The sequence below is a fragment of the Globicephala melas genome, chromosome 11 (genome assembly GCF_963455315.2).
Source record: "Globicephala melas chromosome 11, mGloMel1.2, whole genome shotgun sequence".
In the NCBI taxonomy this organism is placed as follows: Eukaryota; Metazoa; Chordata; class Mammalia; order Artiodactyla; family Delphinidae; genus Globicephala; species Globicephala melas.
This window is the reverse complement of record NC_083324.2, coordinates 36,406,176-36,424,026: the sequence shown is the minus strand read 5'-3', so window position 1 is coordinate 36,424,026 and position 17,851 is coordinate 36,406,176. Positions and strand designations below refer to the sequence as shown.

Genomic DNA, 17,851 nt, shown 5'->3' with positions numbered 1-17,851 from the left:
GCCTGGACTGCCCACAGCCAGGAAGAACTGCCTAAAGCCACTGCCTCTAATACTATAAAACTGTTTCAAAAGGCTTAAAAACCCTTTCTGCCACTCCGACCTCCCTTGCTTTCTTAACCCTCATCAGTCACAGCTGAGCGGCTTCCTGGTGCTTGTTTGTATTCTCCTCCACCCCTCCTCCCAAGAAAAATAGCTCTAGGGTGTTTTAAAGCCTTTACTTAGGACAGCTTCACTCCACCCCGCCTCCAGACTGCCTGACCTTCTCCCTCCCGCTGAGCAACCCTCCACCGACATCTTCCTTCACTAGAGCTCTGGGTCCCCTGAGCACCCCACCTTGGGCCTGTCCTGGAAAAGCGTCCAGGCTTACAGAGACAAAGGTGGGGTGGGGGAGTGGGAGGTGAGAGAGGGGGCTCCTAAAAGCTCACTTCAGAGATGACTCTGGCAGCCCCCCAAGGGAGTTCTTCCATGCCTCTGTGAGCCATCAGGGGCTGAATGGTAAGGAAGAGAGCACTGAGTCCCCAGGTCCAGGATGTCAAGGACAAGGGGAGGGAGGCCACGGAGACCAGGAGCACCCCGCCCCGGGAAGGCCACTGTCTCCAGTTTGGAGTTGATGACTGACATCCTCTGACTTATCTCAGGTGTTTCATTAAAAAAAAAAAAAAAAAATAATCAGGGACTTGCCTGGTGGTCCAGCGGTTAAGACGCCGCACATCCACTGCAGGGTGCATGGGTTCGATCCCTGGATGGGGAACTAAGGTTCCCGCATGCCATAAATAAATTTAAAAAACATTTTTTAAAAATCACTTTGTAATTTTCACAGTGGATTTTAAGGTGGCAGAACTTTTTACAGGTTCTGTTATGAAGGCACTATAATAACTCACAATACTTTTCAGATTAAAGTAACCAAACTGAGTTCACCTTACTGAAGAAAAGTCTGAACACATTCATATTCACTACTTTTTTTTTTTTTTTTTTGCGGTACACGGGCCTCTCACTGTTGTGGCCTCTCCCGTTGCGGAGCGCAGGCTCCAGACGCACAGGCTCAGCGGCCATGGCTCACGGGCCCAGCCACTCCGCGGCATGTGGGATCCTCCCGGACCGGGGCACGAACCCGCGTCCCCTGCATCTGCAGGCGGACTCTCAACAACGGTGCCACCAGGGAAGCCCCAATATTCACTATTTTTATTTTTGGTTTTATATCAACATTACATCCCCTGCTGGTCCTGAATTCTTACTATCATTTGTCTCTGTCCAGTCATAATTAAAATGCAGTAAAGGAGGGAGACCCTAGCCAGAAGACACGTGAACTGATGGAAGAAAAATCTGCCCCGCCACAGAAACCCAAGACGGATGCTGTTGCAGCAAAAATAGAAATGAAGTTTCCCTCTCCTAAGAACAAAGAAAATGAAGGGAACAGTGAACAGGCTAGAAAAGAAACATAACCTGGCCTGAAAGAGTTAATCACTCCTAGTTTTATTTTAACTGTTACTAATCTTGTAGTGTCTGTAACTAGATTTGTACTTCACAAAGCTAACCTATCACTCTTTAACATTGTGTGAATTACATCCTGCACTCCCTTGTAGCAAATCACCCCTTGTAACTGTTTGCATTTCAGAAAGGAGGTCGAAGGTTGATAACCCAGAGACTAATGGACCAAATTACCGGGTTGCCTGACGCCAGCGGTGACGGTTTTGAAATAATGCAAGAAGAATGCAAGACCTTCACCATTTTGATCCTTATCACTCACTTCGGACTGAGAACTTCCCGTATAAGAATCCCTGTAATTCCCTAGGGAAGGGAGGCACAGTTCTTGAGGCACTAGCCTACTGTGTCTTTCTTTTGCCTGGCAAAGAAAATAAAAAAGCCTATTTATCTTTTTAAATAAATTTATTGATTGATTTTTTAATTAATAAATTTATTTATTTATTTTTGGCTGCATTGGGTGTTCGTTGCTGCGCACGGGCTTTCCCTAGTTGCATCGAGCGGGGGCTACTCTTCATTGCGGAGCACGGGCTTCTCATTGTGGTGGCTTCTCTTGTTGCGGAGCACGGGCTCTAGGTGTGCGGGCTTCAGTAGTTGTGGCACGTGGGCTCAGTAGTTGTGGCTCGCGGGCTCTAGAGCACAGGCTTAGTAGTTGTGACACACGGGCTTAGTTGCACTGTGGCACGTGGGAACTTCCCAGAAAAGGGCTTGAACCCGTTTTCCCTGCATCGGCGATGGATTCTGAACCACTGCGCCACCAGGAAAGTCCCCTCTCTATTTCTTATCTTCCAAATCTCTGTCTCTATATTTTTATTCGGCATCAGTGCACAGGGAGCCAAGATTTTTGCAACAATGCAAAGAATTTCTTGTGGAAGCTGCTTTCTGCTTCGTGCTCCTGCTTCACGGTATTGATTAGTGCACAACACTCTCCTGAGTTTGTCAATACGCACAGCAAAATGTTCTTGACCTCTTCAATGTTGTTATATACCTGTCAACTGAAAAAAAATGCACAACCTAGAAGTCGAGAGTTGTTTTATTTGGTGGACATACTGAGAACTTAAACGTGGGAGACAGGCTCTCAGACAGCTCTCAAGGACCGTTCCTAAGAGGTAAGGGAGGAGCCAGGATTTATAGTTTTTGCAACAAAGACCAGGTAGTGGGAACATCAAAAGATTGCTGTTAATTAAAGAAAAACAGACATCTCAAGTTAAGGAATTTAGTGCTTTTCTATGTATGGGAAGATGCAAAGTCTGGCTCATTGAAATCATTCCTTTGATATGCACCTCAGCTATCTGGGGCCAGTATCCTATGTCTTCTCATCCTGAGTCTCCTCAGGTTGCACTATCGGGGGTCGCTGTAATGTGGTGGTTTGATGGCTGCAACATCCTGTTTACTGATATGGTAGTGGCATTCTTAGTTCACACTATTAGCCACCACCATGGTTTGAGGTTGGAGGACAACAGGACAAATTTCGATAGAGAAGTGGGTGCTTTCGGGGTATGACTGCTGGCTCTGCTGTGCTGATGACATGGACTAACACCTCAAACCTCCACAGGCATCTGAAACCTCAAATGGCAGCACATCATCTGTGATCATCTTCCTTAATGAGCAGGATTTATTTATGGCAAAGTTCCAGGTCAGAAAGCCCAAGATTTAGCACCATTCTCCTAAATTTGCACCCTTCACTAATCCTGGTGACCCCCTTGAGCTTGTGTGAGGGGTAGGGGGATATTTCAGACTTACAGGGACCTAGTACTTTATCCACGATGAATTCCTGAGATTCATCACTGTTAGTGGGGGTGGGTGCCATTATTGCCACCGTTGACTAACAAAAGATGCACAACCTAAAAGTTGAAATTGAGTGTTATGTTTTATTCGGTGGACAAAACTGAGGACTTAAGCCCAGGACACAGCATCTCAGATAAATCTGAGAGACCGCTCCGAAAAGGCAGGGGCGGAGCCAGGATGTTAGAGTTTTTGCAACAAAGACCAGGTAGTTGGAACATTAAAAGAGTGCTGTTAATTAAAGAAACCCAGATATCTCAAGTTAAGGAATTTAGCATTTTTCTATGTATGGGAAGATGCAAGAGTCTGGGGTCACTGAAATCATTCCTTTGATATGCACCTCAGCTACCTGGGGCCAGTATCCTGTGTCTTCTCATCCTGAATTTCCTCAAGGTGCACCATGGGGTGGGGGGTGGGGGGGCTGCAGTGTCTGATGATTTGATGGTGGGCATTATTTTTCTATCCTGAGTTCCCTCAGGGCTCACGGCTGGGGCACCTGTAATGTGATGGCTTGATGGCTGCAACATCCTTTGTTTACTAATATGACAGGCAATATTTTTCATTCACACCACCTTTTCCTGGTCATTGACTACCCAACATCACCCAGACATGACCTCCTCCTTTTTTCTAAAAGGGAACCTTTAAATTAAAGTTTACCCTGAATTAATCAATTCAGTAAACCATCCCCTAATAGGGTACAAGTAATGTACCCCAATCCATAGCCTTCTTTCCTTTGGCTTGCCTGAATAATGAGGAAGGCTTAAATTCTACCTAAATGGCCTTTTCAACAGTCTTTTTAGTCATAAAATAGTCATGCTACAAAAAGTAGCATGTACATAGCCTTAATAATATTAGAATTTATATTATTTTTAATGTCTGTTTAGAAGTACTATAACTTATTTGTATAAATTCTCTTATCAATGGATGTTCAGATTGCTTTATACTCATAAAATCTCTGGGCTGAATATCTCTTCATGTCCATTGAAGGGGATCAGAGTATGCCACCCCCAAATATGCCACTTTGGCATAAGAATTATTTTGAGTTGAAAGAATATGAGAAACAGCAGATGCAGGAAGGGCTCTGTGCCCTCCTCCTTTTTACCTAAAAGCAGGACAAATTTCCTGTGAGTGTTATGGAGCAATGGCTCCTGTGTCCATGGCACAGAAAGCCAAACTCTGACAGAGGATGTTTACAGCAAAGTAAGGGGTTATTGCAGGGCGCCAAGCAAGGGAGTGGGAAACAAGTCTCAGATCCAGTCCATCTTGGTCTCTGAGTTGGGGGTGTTTTTAAAGGGAAAGAACAAAGAAGCTGGGATTAATTATCATCTGGGATTAATTATCGTCTTGGGACATTTCTATGACATTTTGTAAGCATATTTTGGGAGACAAGATATCTCTGGGTTACAATTCTCTGGCCCGGTGGTTCATGGCTCAGGGGCCTATTAGCTCATCTTGCCCTGGAGAAACAACCTGAGTTTGTATGTTAATGATGATATTTACAACAGCAATTTTTGTACATCAACTATGTTATCTACATATCTACATCAACTATGTTATCTACAACTATGTTATCTACAACAGTTTAGTCATCTGACTCTGGTTGATTAGCGTTCAGTTAGCAAAAGATTATGGTCAAAGGGGACAAAAGAGGGATAGAGGTCAGAAGGGACAAGAAAGGGAATAAAGTTTTGGATAGAGAGATTAATCATAAACTTGGTAAAGGGAACCCACTGTTGGGGGGCTCAGTTTCATGAGAAAGGCACCCTCCCCATACTAGGAGGTGGGGAGCTATCGCTGAGGTGAATATTCACAGACAAATATCACTTCAGCAATCCTTATCTTCCATTAGTTTCCCTCACATATTTAACCTTCATGTAATTTACTGCCCCGAGAAGCTCAAACCCCTTTTGTCTCATCACATCTCCAAAAAATATCACTCTTTGTTAAAAATAGTACATAAGCTCTCAGGCCTAATGGCTTCTTTGGGGTTTTCATGTCATTTCTGTGAGGCCTCTCCTATCCATATGAAATAAACCTTTTTCTGTTGTTAATCTGTCATGTGTCAGTTTAATTTGTAGGGCCTCAGTCAATAAACCTAAGAGATTAGAGGAAAATGTTTTTTCCTCCTTTATACCATCTTTGTCCACATAACCAATTATTTCCTTGGACTGAAAATGTCTGTCACATTTGACATTGATACTTATTGCCAAGTGTACAAAGAGTGTAGACATATTCATGCCTACTATCAAAGTATGTTTAAGCATTCTAATGTGCCTAATTGTTTTCTTAGACCCAAATCCCACTGCCTCATGAAGTCTTCTACTCCCACGCACCAGCATCTCTTTCCCTTTTGTGCAATCCTTTCCACCTAGGGTCTGCAGCACTTTGTAGCTGAGCATTTCACTGTTTTCTTGAAAAAAAATTATTATTTTTTTTGGCCAAGGGACTTGGCTTGCAGGATCCCAGTTCCCCAACCAGGGATCAAACCTGGGCCCTGGCAGTGAAAGCGCTCAGTACTAACCACTAGGCTGCCAGGGAATTCCCACCGTTAATTCATCCAAAAAAAAAAAAAAATTCCAGCTTGTATTTGTGCCTGGTCCTATGCAAGTCAGTGGAAATACAAATATTAATTAGACCAAATTACCACCTTCCAGGAGCTCACAGTCCAGTGGGCATCTAAACCTTGTTGTTAAATGCATATTGTGAGTAGCTGTGGGGTGGGATGTGGGGTGGGATTTAAAAAATGGATATAATTATTCTCCTGTTAACAATCGGACAGAACAGCACCGGCACAGTAAATGGTGTCTGTTTATGAGTCCCTGGGACTAATAATGAGAGGTGCTCAAATTTACACTCCCCACCCTCCCAAGCGTGGGAATGTAATTACAAAAGCAGAGTAAGTTTCCCAACTAAAAGTACCACTGCTTACTCATCCCAGCAGCTAGAGCATTTGGCCCACCTAGAAGGCACTCAGGAAATATCTGTTGAATGTTGGAGAAATTAATAAATGCATGGATGGATGAAGACAGCTTACTATAAGCAAGGAAAAACTGTAATTTAAAGTATTTACAATCTCCCCATGCCTAAAGAGGGCAGATCCTCCTGAAGTTGCCTTTGTTTTGATGATGGGGTGGGGAAGCACTTGCGAGAAACTGATAGGGAATGAAAGGTCCTCTATTACAACAGGAAAGAAAAATCCGGGGAGACAGCTAGGAAGGGGGGAGGAGTTCTTGACAAGAGCAGAGCATGGTTTGGAGAGGAAAGGGGAGATGTGGCAGCTACTAAAAAGAGCAGGTGGGGAGAAATATGTTTTAAGACTTTTAGCAGATCTATTGTGTTATTTGTGATCTTCCCAAGAAGACATCAGTAAAAACAATGTACTCTTCTGTGTCTGGTCAGGACTCGTCTTTTTTTTTGCGGTACGCGGGCCTGTCACTGCTGTGGCCTCTCCCGCTGCGGAGCACAGGCTCCGGACGCGCAGGCTCAGCAGCCATGTCTCACGGGCCCAGCCGCTCCGCGGCATGTGGGATCTTCCCGGACCGGGGCACGAACCCGTGTCCCCTGCATCAGCAGGCGGACTCCCAACCACTGGGTCACCAGGGAAGCCCAGGACTTGTCTTTTGAATGTGGGAAGGTATCAAGCCGGGCCCAGCGTGAGAGCAGGGACAGTGTGGGAGGCCTAGGGTCCTTTGTGTTTACATGCACCTTGCGTGTTCGAGAATCACGGACTAGAACTCTCTTGCTGAGTCAGAGCTGTGATTTGGTCGCTCAAGACAGAAGGCGGGGAACACGAATGAATTGTAGAATTACAGCGGTGAGGAGGGACGGGGATGACTTCCTTTGGCCCCAGGAGGGGTGTGTTGTGGGTAAGTAGTGATTCTCAGCCTGTTTGCTTAGTCCAGTGCCTGGCACCTAACAAGAGGTCGGAATGTATCTGCGACTGGTTGAATCCTACAGAATAAAGGAGGGGACGGATTACAGAAATCGGCGATTATTATCCCATTGTAGAGATGAAGACACCGAGTCCTGAAGGTGACTCTAACCAGGCCTCTTGGCGGTCAGGGCAGAGTCAATGCCCTAGTCGCCGTCCTGGCTCCCGCTGCCATCCGCCCCCGCTCCCACCGGCCTCCCGCCACAAGCGCCCCACCCACCCCATACTTCCGGATTCCGCTCCGCCCCCTCAAAGCAGTTCCGGTTCCCGAGGCTGGAAGACGCGGCCCTGAACGGTGTTGCGGTAAGTCCGCGCAGCGAGGGCCCTTAGAACTACTGGGCCCGGAAACAGCGGGCCCAGGCGTCAGCGGGCCCTTATTTCTCGGACATTACACCGGACGTTACGCGGCCGCCATTTACCTCACGAAAGCCAGAGGTTCCGGCTTGAGGGTGACGCCATTTCCGGGGCTGGGCGAGCAGGCGAAGGCCGGAAAGGACTCCAGCCTCGCTTTGTGGGTGGGAGGAGTCAAGGAGGGCCCGCTCGGTATTTCCGGGTTTCTTGTTGGAGTGCCGGGGAGTTTAGGAGAGGCGGTGTCACGAGTAGAGTTGCTGGATTTGGCAAAAAAAAAAAAAAAAAAAAAAAAGCAGGGCGTCCAGTTAAACTTGAATTTTTAAATAGACAACAAATAATTTTTTAGTATAGGTATGCCCCAAATATTGTACGGAACGTATTTACATTAAAAAAATTCCTAATTTATCTGAAATTCAAATTTAACTGGACGTCCGGTATCTTATCTGGCTACCTTACTCTTGGGCGCCCCCTGCCCTGGGCTCTAATATCCAGTGGCAAAGCTGGTATCCTCTAGGCCTGTATCCATCAGGGAAACAGGTAACAAATTTCGCCCAGACTGTCAGAATCAGCTATCGCTACCTATGCCGCTTTTAGCGCCAATCCTAATAGGCCAGCCTCACGACACCCCGGCAACAGCTGGGCCCATTTTGAGTCCCCATGGCAGCGCCCCCTGTGTTCCCTTTCATGGCTGGAGTGAGGCGCGGTTTGTCTTCTCTTGTGGGAAAGCTGAGCTCCATGTAGGCTAAGTGGCCAGAGGCTAGAAGTTGCCAGGTTTTTTGAGTGTGGGATAAAGTGATGTTTGGAGTCCAGATTTTCAGTGTTAACAGTGGACAGCTTCAGAGAGCCCAGTGATGTCAAGGGGAGAGCATTAGTCTCATCTCACCTCTCGTTTTGCTCATGAGACCCAGTGAGAGAAATGGAGTTGTCCCTGTGGTAGAGCTGGAGCCTGATTCCCAGCCTCCTTCCCCTGCTCTGTCCATACTTGCTGCTGCAGTCAGCTGGCAGCATTTATGGTGGGCATTTATTAAAGTAATGCCTTTTTACAGATGAGCTCTTGGGGGCTTTATTGTCCCTAAACTCCGCTACAGCCTCTTGACCTTCACCTTAAAGCTTTTTTAGCCTTTACTGTGCCCAGTAGGGAAAATGACTATTTGGCCTCAGCTGGGGAAGCCTGCCCTTTGCCTACTCCAGCCATGCTGCTCTCACCCCTGTGGGTGGTGTGAGCCAAGACTTGTTATGCAGAGCCAAAGGCATGTTCTTGGCATGGGTGGGTCTGACCGTGTAGGTGGAAGGGCGTCATTTTCTGTCTTGCAGATTGGGCCCAATGGTATGTGGGGTCATGTGGCATCTAAGGACTTCTTCAGGGTTCTACTATGGGCCAGGCTTTGCTGCCACTTCTGATTTGAACCTGAACCTGCTGCTGGACTCACCCTGAGTGCTGGGATTCTTTGGGCTGTGTGCCCCGAGGATGTGCCTGGACCTGCCTGTCGGTGTCCCAGCAAACCTACAGCCTCCCTACACAGACCTAGCCTTTCCAGGCTCCTCAGCCCAGACCCATGAGCTAATGAAATAGAGCAGGCTGTGCGCTCTAGAGCCTGCGAGCCACAACTACTGAAGCCTGCGTGCCTAGAGCCCATGCTCCGCAACAAGGGAAGCCACTGCAATGAGAAGCCCGCGCACTGCAACAAAGAGTAGCCCCCGCTCGCTGCAACAAAGACCATGTGGTCGCCGCAACAAAGACCATGCGCAGCAACAAAGACCCAACACAGCCAAAAATAAATTAATTAATTTTAAAAAAAAGAGGGCAGGCTGGAGGTCACTGGGCTCAAGGTCAGTTGGTGGGACAGCCAGCAGCTTTGTAGCAACAGAAGTGGTAAAGAGGCAAGGAAGGAGTGCCAGAAAGGGGTGTTCCCCGGGCAAGGCTCAGAAGTGCAGGGGGTGGAAAAGGGGTGGGGTGGGAGCCTACTGATAGTAAATTTCTTCTTCTGTGAATGATTAGCTCTCAGCTGAAGGGGGTGATCTAGGAGGAGGGCTCAGCTAACAGGACCTCTGGACTCTGGGCAGAGTGTCCAGAGGGCTGGCATGTGGCCTGTGGAAGAGGAGGACATGGTTGGGTGGCAGGCCTGGGCTCAGAAGACTGGACTGGAGTGAGATCAGGCAGCTGTGGGCCTTAGGAAATCTCCTTGGACTGGCAGATGGCCTATTCTTGCAGCAGCAGCTGTGGGGTCCACTGGCCCTGAGCCCTCAGAGCCGTGGCTGTGGGGAGCCTCCTGTCTGGCCTTGCAACGGTGTAACTAGTGCTTTCTTCCCCCTAGGCAGCCATGGATGCCAGGTGGTGCTGAGAGCAGTGGGGCATGGCTGCAGCCCTGCAGGTCCTGCGTCACTTGGCCCGAGCCCCCTTGAGCCCGCTCCTCTGGGGGGGCCCATTGGCCCGGCTGGCCAGTAGCATGGCCCTGGCAGAGCAGGCACAGCAGCTGTTTGAGAGCACTGTGGGTGCCGTGCTGCCGGGCCCCATGCTGCAGCGGGCACTGTCTTTGGATCCTGACAGTGGGCAGCTGAAGGTGAGGGACCGGAGCTTTCAGCTGCAGCAAAACCTCTACCTGGTGGGCTTTGGCAAGGCTGTCCTGGGCATGGCAACTGCAGCTGAGGAGCTCTTGGGCCAGCATCTTGTGCAGGGCGTGATCAGCGTTCCCAAGGGGATCCGTGCTGCCATGGAGAGTGCTGGCAAGCAGTAAGGAGCCTTGGGGGGCTGCTCCTATGTGGAGGGGAACCTGGGCCCAGACTCAGGCTGGATCGGGGCTTCCTTCCTTCACCAGCTTCCATTTTCTTCTGGGACTGGCCTGGCTCCAGGGTGGGTGTCAGTGGGTGTCCTTTTTAATGTCCCCTTCACCTGTACATCTGGGAAATCAGGTGGGAAGAGGAACCCACCCCATATCTTGCTCTCTGTTCTCTCTCCCCTGAGGGAGATGCTGTTGAAGCCACACAGCCGTGTCCAGGTATTCGAGGGCGCGGAGAACAACCTGCCGGACCGAGATGCCCTGCGGGCTGCTCTGGCCATCCGGCAGCTGGCTGAAGGCCTCACAGCTGATGACCTGCTGCTCGTGCTCATCTCAGGTGTGGGTGCCAGATTGGCTCAGGACAGTGTGTTGATGGGGGGTGGGGGTTTCCAAATATCAGCCCTGCAAGAAGCTGTTGGTCTGAGCTCTCAAGGTCACAGGACAAGGGAGCAGTAAAGAGCCTGGATGGCTTAGTCCTTGGTGGCCTCCTGTGAGCTGTGGAGTCCTCCGCTTGACTGACCTTGTTGGATAACCGTGAGAGGGCACCCAGGGAGCACCTCACTCAGGCCTTGCCAGGAAAATGTCTCTGTTGCTGCTGTCTGTACCATTGTCACCTGGGGCTAGAACCCTGGTTTCCAGCTCTCTCAGAGTCTCCACCCTCGTTCTCCGCTGTCTCCTCTAGGTCTGCTTTCTTTTCCAAGCTGTTAAGGAATAGTTCTTCCAGTGTCTGTTGGGACCTGGGCTACCCCAAAGCAGGGTTCAACCTGGGTGTGGTGACTGTGCACACATTCACTGTATGTCCACACGGGGGCACCCTAACCCCTCTTTCTAGCCTCCTCTTTTCTAGCCTAATATGAGCACTGACTGCCTGACCCCCACCCCCCACCCCGGGTAGGGAAATCCCTTTGTCATCCATCCCCTCTGCCCAGTGTCTTCATTGTATCTGCAGGTGGGGGCTCGGCCCTGCTTCCCGCCCCCATTCCACCTGTAACACTGGAGGAGAAGCAGACACTCACCAAGCTGCTGGCGGCCCGTGGAGCCACCATCCAGGAGCTGAACACCATCCGGAAGGCCCTGTCCCAGCTCAAGGGTGGGGGGCTGGCTCAGGCGGCCTACCCTGCCCAGGTGTGTGGGTCTCTTCTTCCCCAGGCAGCTCTGGGCTGGTGGAGCCAGGCCCACGTGTGCCAGGGAGATGAAGGGCAGAAGCCTGGTACAGGAGTCCACAGGGCTAGGTGTTTTGCACACCCACTTGAGAGGGGTTAGAAGTGGGTGAGGAAGTGCACTGGGTGGTGTGAGGACGTGTGGATAGGTGGAGGCAGTTTGATCTCATGGGCCCTGGGGCAAGGATCAGGTGGAACTGAGCCTTGCCTCTGCGACCCCTCCCCAGGTGGTGAGCCTGATTCTGTCAGACGTGGTGGGGGACCCTGTGGAGGTGATTGCCAGCGGCCCCACCGTGGCCAGCATCCACAGTGTGCAAGATTGCCTGCACATCCTCAATCGCTATGGCCTTCGTGCTGCCCTGCCACGTTCTGTGAAGACTGTGCTGGCACGGGCTGACTCTGACCCCCATGGGCCACACACCTGTGGTCATGTCCTCAATGTGATCATTGGCTCCAATGCACTGGCACTGGCTGAGGCTCAGAAGCAGGCCGAGGCGCTGGGATACAGGGCTGTGGTGCTGAGCACAGCTATGCAGGGAGATGTGAAAAGTGTAGCCCAGTTCTATGCACTGCTGGCCCGAGTGGCTGGAACCCGCCTCACCATGCCTGGGGCTGGAGCCTCTGTGGAGGAGGATGAACAACTCTATGAACTGGCGGCTGAGCTCCAGCTCCCAGACCTGCAGCTGAAGGAGGCTCTGGAGGCCATGGTGGGCACTCAGGGCCCGGTCTGCTTGCTGGCTGGTGGTGAGCCCACAGTGCAGTTGCAGGGCTCAGGCAAGGGTGGCCGGAACCAGGAACTGGCCCTGCGTGTTGGAGCAGAGCTGGGACGGTGGCCGTTGGGGCCTGTTGATGTGCTGTTTTTGAGCGGTGGCACTGATGGGCAGGATGGGCCCACAGAGGCAGCCGGGGCCTGGGTCAGGCCTGAGCTTACCAGCCAGGCCGCCGCCCAGGGTCTGGACGTGGCTGCCTTCCTAGCTCACAATGACTCACATACCTTCTTCTGTCGCTTCCAGGGTGGGGCACACCTGCTGCACACGGGGCTGACTGGCACCAATGTCATGGACGCCCACCTCCTGTTTCTGCAGCCGCGGTGATATTGTAGGTCATGTTTTGGGAACCTAGAGGAGACCTGCAGGGCAGCGTCCTGGAGCAGACCAGGTTTGGTCCCCAGGGCCTCCCCAGGCTTTAGGGCCTCTCCTCTCCTTGGCCCTAGCTACATGGTTGTCCCTCACACCTCCCAACCAGGGCCTCTGCTTTGTGTCCAACGCCTCAACCAGACAGGCAGATGGGGGTTCTCTTCCACCCCTACTTTTTCAGCTGTGGCAGCAGGTACCCCTGAGGACCAGGACGAGCCCCTAGGCCAATTTGCTGCTCCCATTGTTTTCCCCCAGGCAGCCCCTCTGCACAGCTCCTGAGCATGTTTCTTCTGTGGGGTGAAACAGGAAGGACTGAAAATAAAAAGGACCACACTATGGGTTCTCAGTGCTTCTTCCCTCACAGCAAAGGTTAGCGGGGAGCTGCCGGGAAGGGGAATGGTGTTGGGCAGCAGCCCCTGTGCCAGGGCCCTGCAGGAGTTCTCTGTACCCATCTCTGCAGGGCACTTGCTTCACTTAAACAGGAGCTTGGGAGGGTTGAGCGTGGCTCCCAACATGCTTGATGTGGGTGAGCAGAGACCCCAGGGAGGACAGGCCTAAGAACTTTAGTCTGTGAGGTCTGGGAGGGACTGGCCACCCATCCAACTGTCACTCTCCCCTGTGGCATCCCTGCTGAGGTCTCTCCACCCTGTGATGGAGTGCCTCTCTGGGCACATGCTTACTGCCTGCCACCAAGGACTTCCTTCTGTCTTTGGACAGCCCTTAGCCAGACTGTACTTTCTTTGGTTGATAAACCCCTATTTATCCAGGGGTTACCCCCAGCCACACAGGACACTGGGTGTTGTTTCCTTGTGTCAGACCCATTTTCCCAGGCTGAACCACTCCCTACCCTCAGAGCCTTTAGCTGTTTCTCTGGGAACACAGTCCAGTTCCTGGTGCCAGCCTGCAGTGGGGGTCTCCAGTGCTGGGATGGTGGGTCAGAGCAGTGGTGGGGTCCAGCAGCCCCTCTCCCCTTCTCCTGTTATGGCTGCCTGGGAAGAGGCCAGTGGGGAGGGGAGCAACAGAGGAAGGGCTTCCTTAGCCAGGCTAGCAGACTGCCCTGGGAGAGGGTGGGGCCACTGTCCCGGCTCTCCTTGGGCCCCCTTGTTCAGTGTTCGAGCCCTCCGCTGGCTGCCCCCACCGTGCGCCACGGCTCCAATCCCTATATGAGTGAGCAGTAGAATCACATAGGAATAAAAAGCCATAGAGAACAGCGAGGCCTGGGGCTGTTCCTGCTGGCCTCCTCCTCCATCCCAGCCGTGCCCTCCTCTCTGAGGGTGTGAGGGGCTCTGGGCCAGGGCTGGCGTGCCCTGCTCCTGGGAAGAGCCTCCCTTCTCTACTTGGGCTCCAGATGATGCAGCTTGCAGATGGTTCCTGGGGGGCTGGGGATGGGGAGGGAGGTGAGCAGGTGAGCCGGGTGCTGGGGTCCAGGGAGATTTAGGGGAGAGGGGAATTCATACCCCTTTGTGATGCAGGGGCTCCATTTCCTTCTGTCCTGGTGGGAGGTTTCTTCCGGCAGGGGTGGGGATGTCATAGTCTTAGGGGCTACTGTCCCCGCATGGCTGTGCCTGTGCCCCGGTGCTCCTCTGGCACCCTCTAGATATGCCCTGTTCCTGCTTCAGTCCTTGCCCTCTGGGGCATGAGGATTAGCACTGGGTGTCAAGTTCCCAGCAACAGCAGGATAAGAGGGTTGGGGCTGTGGCAGAGGGCCTGTCTGCCATGTCCCCAGCATGTGCATGTGTATGTGTGGTGGCATGTGAGCATGCAGGTGTTGGTGTTGGCATCGCAGGAGGGGGAACGCATCTGTGTGTGTACACGGAGATCCTCAGCACGGGGTGTGCTGTGCTGCTTCCTGTGCGCATTGCTGCTTACACACCTGCTGAGGGGTGAGAGAGTGGGGTCTTGCCAGAGTCTCCCCCTGCCACCTTGGCCCCTGCCCTGGGCCTGTGTTTGTGGGGGCTGGAGGCCAGAGGCTGGATTGGGCCTAACCCATTAGATTTGCCCATTTGGTAACCCCAAGATGAGAAAGGATATATTTGGCTGCAATCTAGATGAAAATATGAGATAAAGCCTACATAGTGAGTGTTCTGTAGGACTTATTGTTTGCTCCATAAATGTCAATTATGTGTCACAATAACTGCTCCCGTCCTGTGGCTCTTGGCTTCCGTCTGTCCCCACTTGGGTTCCTGCTGCCCTCGTTCCCACCTCATCTCCATCCCCAGCAGCTTTCCCTGGCTGCTGCCTTCACAGGCCCTTCCATTCTCTGCACTTGACATGAACTGAGAGCAGCTGGGCAATGGGCCTGGCCAGCCTTTAGGTGTCTGCCAATCCAAATCCATTTGTTTTATAGCTGGTGAAGCAGAGAGGGAAGGTGGCTTGTCTGGGGCTGCATGGCAAGTCTGCCACAGAACCAGAATGAGAGCCTGGTTGGGACCTGCTTGACTATCCTCTTCCTACCCTCTGGGGCTTAGAGACCCTGGGGCCTGTCAAGGGCTCAGCCAGAGCCAGAGATCCACTCCTGCTTCCCTGCTGCCCTGCCAAGGGCTTGGGGATGGTGACGTGACCATGACTGGTCTCTTTAGGGGTCCTTAGAACAGATTTGTCAGTCCCTCTTGGCTTAGATTTCACAGCTCCATTGTGTGTGTGATTTGGCAAAAAGCCACGTGTGGTGGGTTTCCACACAAAGGTGTGTGCCTGCATCTGTGTGCACACCTGTGTGTGTGCTCTGAGACGTGTCGGCGTGTGTGTCCAGTTCAACCCACGGTCACTGAGTGGGCCTCAGAGCCATGCTCTGAGTGGGGTGGGGGACACACACAGTTTGGTGTGGTTAGAATGTTGGGGAGACGGTGATGCAAGAAACGCAAGGAGGCCATAAAGGCTGGCAGAGGCCAATTGGCAAAAGGCCTCGTGTGCCTGGCTGAAGGGGTTGCACTTCACACTGACAGTGGTGGCAGGCCCCACAAGGAGTTTTTGGCAAGGAGTGATGCCAGGAGGCTGTCTTAGGACTTTGATGCTGAGGCCATCCTTATCATGGGGGTGGGGGGTGGGTGGAAGAGGTGCGGCATGTAGGAGGGAGGTGCATCACCAGGCCCAGCAACCCCCTCCCACCTCCGCCCTGCCCACTCCTCTGCAGCCTCATTCCGGCAGCCTTCAGCCAGGCCAGGCATCCCTTTGGATGCCCACTTTGGAACTAAGGTTGGAAGCCCTGGCTCAAACACCCCTGGGAGTAACCTAGCCCCTCTGTTGCTTGGAAAGCCTTCAGGGCATGAGGATTTGTGGGGCAGAGAGCCTGGGCAGCGAGTGGACTTTGGTGAGCATAGGCACCCCACCGCATGTAGGGTCTCACCAAGGTGGCAGTTAAAAGACCTGGAAGGAGGACTGGAGTGGGAGTCGGGTCCTAGGTCCTTGTCTTGGCCATGCCAGCCTCCTTTCTCCAGGCCTTGGTTTTCCCCTCTGTTTAATGGGACAACATCCTTATCTTGCTTACCTCTCTGGGGAGGTGTCGGCAGCAGATGGATGTAGGTAAGAATGCTCTGTGGAAGGGGGTCAGGGACAGAGGGAGAGAAGGGAGAGGTATTGGCCTCTTCCAAGGAGAAGCTCAGGGAGTTCTTGGCTCAGGGAGGCCCCTTCTTCCAGACAGGGTCGGGGTTGAGCCGGCGAGGTCTTGGTGCTCACTGACTGAGGCCGAGCGAGTGACTACTGCCCTCTGGCACTGGACTGGCACTGGCAGGATGTGGTATTTGAGTCTTTAATGGCTGCTGGGGTGCACAGTGCCATGCGAGATCACAGAGCCAGTGGGGGGGATCAGCTGGAGCTAGAGTAAGCTGACTCAGCCTTCGAGAGAGAGCCCCTCAGGGTTTAGAAAAACAGGTGGGGCAGCCTGATCCCTCTGGGTCTGGATCACGTGTGAGGGACCTGATGAGGTCCAGGCTGCGTGGGGGAGAACTGGCTTGACCCCAGGCCAGGAGTCCCTAGCTGGGTGAGAGGAATCCTGTGTGCTAGGGGAGGACAGGGGTTGAGTAGGGGCGGGGGGAACACTGACACGCCCTGAGTGGTGGGGAAGCCAGTGGCCTAGGTGGGCTGTCGCTTGAGAGATAGGGCCACAGAGCTGGGGTGAGCTCTGCCCAGGCTGGGAGGGTTGGCCTTTCTCCCTGAGGCAGGGATGTCTGACGGTCAACCCCTCCCTAGGCAACCTGAAGGCCAGTCGTGAAGCTTTGCCGTCCTGCTTCCCTGGCTCAGGCTGCCCTGTTCTGGAGAGGCTGTGTGGGGTGGGCTTGGGGCCCCCGGCTCTGATGCCCCCTCTCTCTACAGGTTGCTCCGTCTGGGAGGGGCTGTTGCCAGCTCAGTTAAGGAGGCTCTGTCCAGGGAGAGTTTGCCCCCAGAAACAAGTGCCCCATCTACCCAGTCCTAGTGGGAAAAATGCCCCTCACAGCTCTGCCTCATGGGATCACTACCCACCATGATCTTGTCCACTGCTGCCTCCTGGGGGTTCAAGGAGCTGTAGGATCTGGCCCTGCCCTAGCCAGATAGCCAGGGTCTGGCCCCCAAGTTGCACCCCAGTGGGAATCCCCCCACCCTTTCCCTCATACTCCTGGCCTTTCCTGCCCCTCCTCTGGCAGCCTGCAGAGCCTCCCTGCTCGCCTCTTTGGGGAAGTGTGAGAGGCACCCTCTGTCCTCATCCAGTGCTGTCTCTCTATCCCCAGCTCCAGCTGAGAAGGGGGTGGGGCCCATGGCACTGGCTCCTGCCCCTTCCATCCACTCCCACCCACCTACCCAGCGTCAGGGTCTCTGGATCACTGTGTAGCCCTGGGTCATGTCCAGTACTCACACTTAAGCCTTACTCAAGAGCCAGGGCTCCGTTTCCACCTGTTCTCTCCCAGCTGCCCACCACCCCCATCAAGGCATTCCTCCCTGTCCTGTTCAGTTCACCCCAGGAAGCTGACCGCAGGAACATGTGAGCTTCGACCTGAATCCCTACTGATTGCAACTCTGGGTAAAGCTGTCCTGGGGACCCCATCTTGGGGGAGCTGGTCAGAGACCCATAGGGCAGGGAGAAGTGCCCCTCCATGTGGCTCTCTGGGTCTGGTGGTCAGTAGCTTGGGGTGAAAGCAGCCAGCCTGTAGCATGGGGCAGAGCTCTCCTTCGCCCACACCCCCCACCTGGGCAATGGGAGTGGTCCAGCACATACCTGACCAGCAACCACAGCCCCCCAGGAATGGACACTTGTAGGGG

At 52.7% G+C, this 17,851-nt stretch overlaps 1 protein-coding gene across 2 annotated transcripts; it reads left to right on the top strand.

The window, feature by feature from the left end:
• The first annotated feature begins 6,763 nt into the window (after positions 1–6,763).
• Positions 6,764–13,984, top strand: GLYCTK (glycerate kinase). Of its 2 annotated transcripts, XM_030867355.2 has the most exons (7): positions 6,764–7,133; positions 7,276–7,633; positions 8,864–9,379; positions 9,865–10,280; positions 10,512–10,663; positions 11,276–11,451; positions 11,714–13,984. In XM_030867355.2, the coding sequence occupies exons 4-7, from the start codon at positions 9,904–9,906 to the stop codon at positions 12,578–12,580; spliced, it is 1,572 nt and encodes a 523-aa protein (XP_030723215.1). In that variant the 5' UTR covers positions 6,764–7,133; positions 7,276–7,633; positions 8,864–9,379; positions 9,865–9,903; the 3' UTR covers positions 12,581–13,984. The 2 variants fall into 2 exon arrangements, with proteins under 2 accessions (XP_030723215.1, XP_030723214.1); XM_030867354.2 differs by lacking the exon at positions 8,864–9,379 and having other exon boundaries at positions 7,276–7,501.
• The last annotated feature ends 3,867 nt before the right edge of the window (positions 13,985–17,851 follow it).

Excerpts from the sequence above, each read along its gene's own strand:
- GLYCTK (XM_030867354.2), top strand. The coding sequence starts at position 9,904 with ATGGCTGCAGCCCTGCAGGTCCTGCGTCACTTGGCCCGAGCCCCCTTG. Across the intron at positions 10,664-11,275 it reads GCTGCTCGTGCTCATCTCAG|GTGGGGGCTCGGCCCTGCTT; the intron begins GTGTGGGTGCCA and ends TTGTATCTGCAG. Across the intron at positions 11,452-11,713 it reads AGGCGGCCTACCCTGCCCAG|GTGGTGAGCCTGATTCTGTC; the intron begins GTGTGTGGGTCT and ends ACCCCTCCCCAG.